General features: G+C 34.1%; 1 protein-coding gene across 1 annotated transcript; it reads left to right on the forward strand.

Moving 5' to 3' along the window:
• Positions 1-4,368: 4,368 nt before the first annotated feature.
• On the forward strand, positions 4,369-7,921 carry LOC143545731 (protein STRICTOSIDINE SYNTHASE-LIKE 10-like). Its single transcript, XM_077037560.1, has 3 exons — positions 4,369-4,693; positions 6,161-6,415; positions 7,336-7,921. The coding sequence occupies exons 1-3, from the start codon at positions 4,398-4,400 to the stop codon at positions 7,907-7,909; spliced, it is 1,125 nt and encodes a 374-aa protein (XP_076893675.1). The 5' UTR covers positions 4,369-4,397; the 3' UTR covers positions 7,910-7,921.
• Positions 7,922-8,205: the final 284 nt, after the last annotated feature.

Below are 8,205 nucleotides of genomic sequence, written 5' to 3' on the forward strand. Positions count from 1 at the left end.
AACCCAATTAAATAAAACTTTGAACAACTTTTATTAAAACAAAGCTAGCAAAGAAAAACAAAACAATAACACCCTCGCCCCCCACCTCGTTAACGTTGTTTTCCATTGGAATATTGATTAGAAAGATCTTTCCAAAACTTAAAGAGTGACCTTCATCAACACTTAAAAAGTGGAAAAAACCATACGTAGGCTATACCACATACACCACTACTGGTCTGATATACCAGTTATATGGCCCCCCTGAAGCGAGAGGTCTCCCAGTAACCCCCCCCCCCCCCCACCCATTAAAAGGAGAGGGATGTTAAGCTACTCGATCCAACTAATAAAATTTTTTACGATTTTGATGTACCCTTTAGATTTATTTATTTTTTAATTCTTTACACTTATATCAAAATTTATGTCTTTAATATAAAGTTATAACCTTTTAAAGGCTGACTAAATTTAGAGCCTAAAACACTTAATAGAACTGCGCCGCGCCGCGTTGAAAAACTTCTTCGACGGTCTAGCCAATATGGTATAACCTCACTCTGATCATCTCTCAAGATGTTTGCATGCAAAATGTAATTATACAAAAACAAAAGCATTTATAAAGACCCTCAAGGATCATGGAACAACGAAGGTGTATATTTTAGGGTTTGCAACAAAAAATTTCACTGTATAAATTAACAAGTGGTCATGAAATGACACATAATAATATATGAGTTATCGTACCACCATTTTTACATAAAGCAACAAACATAAGGTTTCGGATATAGTTACGTATATACTATATATCACTAACCACCAAGATACAATTGTTGCAAAGATAACAACCAATTTAACTATTTGTGTATGCATCTTAAACTCTAATTAATGTTATAGTAAATATATAATGTTGTTGCTTGATCGTTAAGATGTGATTATTATTATTTATAACAATTGGAAACTTTGGTGCCGCAAAGCCCCCGATTGGGTCACGTCGCGGCACCTTATTGATGGTATTTTCTTAAATTTGTTTTGTTTTGTTGTTGTTCCGGTACGTAACGAAAACCGATTGAATGCCAACATATTTCTGTTTTAATTGCGATGTTGTAACAATCGTGACAGAAACTAACCGAATTCGCGTAAACTCAACGCGTTTTGTTTTAGTTCCAATTCCGTAGCGAATGTAATGAAACCAACCGAATGTTGATTTTGTTTTAGTTCCGGCATCGTAACGAACATGACGAAAACAACCAAATTCGCGTAGGCTGACCACCTAAACCCGGGGATCGACAACGGTCGGGTTTTACAATGATCGAGTTTTACTGACCGACACCGCCCCGTTGGTCCACCTCAACTTTTATAATTTTTTGTTGTTTTACTACCGATACAATAACACATGTAATCTAAACCAACCGCCTCAACACTTGAGTTTGCCACCGCCTAGATTATACAGACCTACCCCGGCATAACGCGCCGGGTAAAATACTAGTTCTTTAACGTTTTGAATTATATTATTATTCTGAATTTTAAAACCCTCCTAAATGATTTATGGCAAGATATATCCAACTATTACTCTTTACCACTTTGAGTGCAAGTACTCGCACTGTCGCACACTTCTTTCCACAATTGGTATCCCATGCAATTAAAGGAATAAGCAGGCATCAACTTAAAAGAGAGTAATCATTATCAAACACTTGCAACCCAAATTAGTTTCAAGTTATCATCGTTTGGTGATACAATGATGTGACATGTTCCAAACTACATAGTACATAGTATCTAATCTAACTAAAGATGATAAAAATCCAAAACTTATACAAACTCTTATGATCGAAACGACACATTTTATCATCAAAAAGATTAAAGTTGATGTATACACATCTTGCTCATAATTAATATTGGAAGTTGGAACTAACTGTTGAAGTCATGCCTAATTTCGTACTTAATTGAGATGCATTTGCCGACGAATAACTTCTACCTAAAATCACTTAGTAGAACTTAAAATATATACTAGATTTGTTTTAAAATTTGACTATTTATAATAATTTAATTGTTTATGTAAACCTTTATAAAAACATTGTACTATTAAAAATATAATATTTTGTGTTATGTAAGTAATTAACACAAAATATAATTTATAATTTAATTGTTTATGTAAACCTTTACATTAAACATTGTACTTTTAAAACTAATTTATTTTGTGTCACGTAAGTAATTAACACAAAAAATATATAATAACGGGTTAAAATGTAGTCTTATTATATCGATTTTTGAAAGTTAGTGTTATAATCATGATTTTTGTAACATACGGTTATTAAACTACTCAAGCTCATTTGATCAAAGGTGGTGTAGTCTAGAAATATAATGTGATCACTTTATTACAATACGTCCAAAATACAAAACATTCGGGCTTATTTGATCAAAGGACAAGGTGTCTTGTAAGGATTAAAATGATGTACTATAGACTATACGTTTTCTTCAAATGGTTGACGGTTTTAGTCTCATGGTAGACATGATTCTAGATTTAAGAGTAGGTTTATAAGACACGTGAGTTAGCCATTCTAAAAGATATAAAAACTTGAACAAACTTATAGAAATATTGTAGTTCTCCAAAAAACGAAACCAGTATGAGTCGATTTGTATTAAAAGTAACATCATAAAGAAAAATAAAATACTAAAGTACTTAATTACATATCTAAAATAAAGTAATACCATAAGGTTAGTCATTGTGGTAAGGTAAGAGTTGGCGTTATGTTGAGGTGGTTGGCTTTTAACGCCGGCTATATCGCGTCAGGATGTTAAGGGCCCAACGTTATGGGTGGCCGTTAACACGTTAACGAGCGTTGAGCATAAAAAAGGTGGAGTCCACCCCATTTCAGCGAATCATATTTTTTATGTTAATTTTTTTTTTATGTTTTTAATATCTAGTTAAACCACAGTGCGTTTGTTAAAGAGTGATTTGATTAAAACTCATTTCCTACGTGATACTGACGTGACGCTTTAGCTAACTCAACCATAACACATAACCTAATCATTGATTATTTAATTAGATCAAACCGACATTTTAACTTTTAAAGACACTATATCGTTTCATGGACACAAGCACAACACGTGTTATTAGAACATTACACTTATATAATTTCATGACAATAACATTTGCGATTAGTCACTTCTTGAGAGTTCTTGGTACCGTGTGTGGTCATCCTTTAAATAAGGTTCATGTCATATAAATAATAAGCCATAGGATAGTGGGGGTAAAATTGACAACATGTGGTCTTCTTTTGATGTGTGGGGTGTGGGTATTTATCATATGATACGATGAGTCCAACGATGGGACTTGTGTATGTGCACATTTGGCATTTCCTAATTATAGTTGACATCGACATGAACCATGTCACATACAATGAACACTCCCCTTGGGGGTTAAACACACAACTCATTTCACAAGAACCTCTGGTCCAATGACATAGATGTGATGGTTAAGGCATGTTAGACATGTAGTGTCAAAATCAGTATAGACGGTTGACATATTGTCTTAGGACGGCTCACCCGATAATAAGGGTAGTTACAAATAGTGTTAAAAAAGGAAGAACTTTATAATCAAGTATGTTGAATGAGAGCACTAACATCAAGGTTGGCCTAGAGAAGGGGCGCACCTATATATATGTTGTTGATAATTTTATTTTAATATAAAAGCTTACTAAAACGTTATTATATACAACAGAAAGAATGCTGGTCTATAAAACTCAGTGTTAATTCGTTTCAATTTATATTTTTACGAGATTAATAAAACAACATCAAAATTGGTGCAATTTCACTTTTGCTCGCCCGACGGTTCACGCATATAATGTATATTTGTGAACCCTCGGGTGGGAAAAAGTGAAATTGCACTAATTTTGACGTTGTTTTACTAATCTCGTGAAAACAACGTTAAAAGTGGCAGAAGGTTAATCATGCATCATGTGGTGGCGTTGATAGTCGAAAGACAAGGGTACATGCACCAATCGACGATGTCCTGATGGTTGAGTGTTATGTGCCATATGTCAAAGGCTTGATGCTAAACTACTATCGAGCCGAGGATCTCACCGAAATCAGTCTCTCTACTCCTATAAGGTAGAGGTAAAACTGTCTACATTTTATCCTCCTAGACTCTACCTTTACTTTGTTATTGATGGGATATATTAAGCAGTGACAGTTACTACACATGCATTACAGATTACACGCCTTATTGGAGAAAACTAATCGTGAATTACATTGATGATGATGACCCTCTATTTTGACTATTTAAACCGACTGTGTGCGTCTATTTTGAATCACATATATTCCACGTGTCTTTCTAATTCGGTGCAAAATAAAGAGGCGCACACCACCAGCACGTAACAGAATACCAAAGTGCGGCGCTAGGGTTGTTATTATTTTGTTACAAACATCACACCATGCTTACTTCCAACAACAAGCTATTTTTCTCATCAACCACCATTGCTCTAATTCTAATCACATACGTCTTGTTGCTGTTAACTGTTCGTTTTCCGTCAAATAAAAATCACTCCGGTGATGGTGATTATAACGTGGAGCATATTCCGATCAACGGAGGTGCGGTTGGACCGGAGAGCTTCGATTTCAATCCGGTTGATGGTTCGGGGCCGTTCACGGGCGTTTCTGACGGTCGGATTGTTAAGTTGATTGAGAGTGAAGGTCGGTGGAGTGATTTTGCTGTTACGTCGTCGTATAGGTGAGTGAATTCATATTATTTGTTGATTCGAATTGTGGTTGTATATTGTGATTGTTCGTGTTCGTGTTCAATTGTCCGTTCATCGAGTAATGTGACAGGTTGAGCTCGAGCTCTTTTTTCTAAACTTTAACTCGGCTCGTTGGTCATTTTTCAAGCTAAGCTTGAACTCAGATCATTTATTATTTGTTAACTAATTTATGTGCATTTTTAATTACTTATATATATATTATATATATATATATATGTATTTTGAAAAAAAATCTTAACGAGGCTAAGCTTGACTTGAGCTCTGTGTGCAGTGTAAAGTTAATACCTATAAGTTAAAAGAGTTGAAACTTAAAATAACTTTAGGCTCATTAATGCCCGACAAGCCTTAATGGTCTTTCTATATTCTCACACACGTGTAAATGAGACGAGCCCAAGCTCAAGCTCGGCTTGTTTTGATTTACAAGAGCTCGAGCTCTTTTTCTGAAGCTCAACTCGGCTCGTGAGTTGTTTATTCAAGATCAAGATTGGCTGGGGCTTGGATCATTTATTATTTATTAATTAATTTATATAAAATTTTAATTAGTTTTATATATTTTGATAAATACCTTAACGAGTCTAAGTTTGGGCTTCTTGTGCACCGCCTTAAACAAGCCAAAGGTAGGCTCGAGCTTGACTGTGCATAAGATGAATGGATATGAACAAACTTACGTTCATTTAACTGAATGAATGAACATATGAATGTACGCCCGGTTTATTTACTTACACACGTTCGTCTACATGTTTATTCAAAAGAGTTATGTTTGAACGCTTTTTAAACCATCAATCCAATTCTTACTGGTGACACTTGGATTTTAGTTTGGATATTGTTGTACACTTTCAGTTTGTGTCTATCGCTTTGTTCGTTTATATCTCGTTATGTTCGTTTAGTCCGTTTAGTCCGTTTAGAGTATTATTGAACGAACATAACGAACATGAACGTGTTCACTTGATGAACGTACACGAACAAGAATTTCTGTTAGTTTAAGTGTTTGTGTTAATTCATTTGTTTGATTAAACTTAAAATGGCAAGTACAAACATATTAATTCATGTTCTAACAGATCATTTACAGATATGTAAACACCTCTCAATGTCGGTAGCTTTAAGCCGGTTTAATTTAGGGATGTGTTATTCATACACCTTTTATAAGTGTATATAGAGATAATATGTGTGTTAAGAGGGTGTGTGAATATCCAAAAAGGGTGTGTGAATAACCATTGCCTTAATTTATGATTTGATCTAATAACTAAAACAACACAAGAGATAAAGTACAACCGTAATCGACCTACTTTCAATAAGTGAATCAGAATTGATTTATACCAACCAAACGTCAATTATTCAAACAATATGTTCTTTCATTAAATCAAACATAACTTTTTTCAATAAGTGATAAATGCATTGAAATAAATGATATCTAAATATACATTTATTTCTAATGATAGGGAGTCATGCGGTGGGCCAGAGATGGAGGATAAATGTGGACGTCCATTGGACCTAAAGTTTGACAAAAACAGGGGTGTTTTGTACATTGCAGATGCATCTTTCGGGCTACTTGAATTGGGCCCAAATGGTGGGCTAGCTACTTCACTAGTATCAGAAGTCCAAGGCCTTCCATTATTATTCACCAACGCTCTAGATATTGATTACACCAATGGTTTCATCTATTTTACAGATAGCAGTCAGCTTTACACCCGCAGGTATGTTTATTTGTGTGTTAACTCGCTACAAGATAGTTGGGTTTGTAAGATTTAAGACTTACAGACAGTAGATATGGGTACGGTGTGAATTTCTGACACAATGACATGATATGAAACACGCTACTCCCTCATATATATATATATATATATATATATAGGTTTACTCTAAACGGTCGCAGGTTGAATCTAAAAGCACGTAGTTAATTAATAAGCTGTGTTTGGGTAGACCCGAAGGGTTCGCATATTGATCTGCTTAACCTGTTTAATTTTATACATTTTTTGAAAGATATAGTTTATATTATAACTTAAACTGATTGGCCATTTAAAGTGAAATGGAACATTAGGTTATTCTATTTGCGCCAACATTTTTACTGATGTATCAAGTGTTGGAACTTTGATTTACATACACACACATAATCTAAAATATTTTATTAAAAAAACGAACATGGCGTTGTGCTTATGTTTATCAACATTTCGATATAAGTTTTTTAAGAAACAGAGTGGTATCAAATATAAAATTTTGTTGGTCAGTATATTTGATACGAATAAGTTTTTTAGAAAATTTATATTGGAGTGTAGATAAAAAACACATCTCAAGGCCATATTCATTAAAAAAACACTTTTGTGTATTGTAAAAGAAAATCAAAATTATATATTAACTAGAGTCTGGTCACTTAATAATAATGTTAAATTGTATTATTGCTGCATTAATATGCACACAAAAATAAATAAATAAAACAAAATTCCGATTAAATGGGTCGTGCTCTTCTGTATCTATCGTGGTCGAGTGTGTGCGTCAGATTCAATTTTCCGATTCGTGTTTGATTGACCCGTCAACTCTTGGGATTGATCTATATAAAATTCTAATCATAGGTTTGAACTTTCAAGAAGTGCAATATTTTCTTTCTTACTCTTTGTAGGGATCACTTGCTTGTCGTACTAACTGGTGATAAAACAGGACGTTTACTAAAATACAATCTTGAAACCAAAGAGGTGGCCGTTGTACTCCATAACCTCATGTTTCCAAACGGTGTGGCCTTAAGTAAAGATGGTAATTTTCTTCTCGTGGTAGAGACAGCAAGTTGTAGAGTTTTGAGACTTTGGCTTAAAACACCAAAAGCCGGGACACTAGAAGTATTTACCGATCTTCCAGGGTACCCAGACAATATAAAAATAACCGAGAATGGTGAATTTTGGGTGGGAATGTATTCAAGGAAGGCAGAAGCTTTAAGATGGATTCACTCAATTCCTTGTATTGCAAATATTTTGGGTAAGCTTCCATTTTTCATTGTTAGATTGAGTTCATACATTGTTGGCAAACTAGGGGGTGAAGGATTGGCAGCAAAGTTGGGGGTAGATGGTGACATATTGACAATCTTGGAGGATGTAAATGGTAAAACATGGAAATATGCTAGTGAAGTGATGGAGAGAGATGGGTATTTGTGGATTGGTTCTGTGGAAAACCCTTTTGCAGTCAAAATGAAAATACAATAAATAAAGAAAGAACAGACATATCACTACATAAATGTTATGTAGAAATAGAATAAAATGCAAGTTTCATTTGTTTTCCAATTGAAATCACACATTTTTATTGTTATTATTTGTTATATAAACTTATTATACTATACTTGTTTAATGAGAAAAAAAGGGTTGTGTAGGGACTAAAATCTGTCTCAGTTCTATGTAATTAAGTTGCAGAACCGGTTTAATTCGAGCACTCAGTTAACAATCCAAAATTCCGAATTGACTATGCAAATGTGCTTTGATTGTGGTATCTTCCCATTGATTAA

The sequence above is a fragment of the Bidens hawaiensis genome, unplaced genomic scaffold, assembly GCF_021521415.1.
Source record: "Bidens hawaiensis isolate Kalapana, Puna unplaced genomic scaffold, B.hawaiensis_p1.1 tig00014033_1, whole genome shotgun sequence".
In the NCBI taxonomy this organism is placed as follows: domain Eukaryota; kingdom Viridiplantae; phylum Streptophyta; class Magnoliopsida; order Asterales; family Asteraceae; genus Bidens; species Bidens hawaiensis.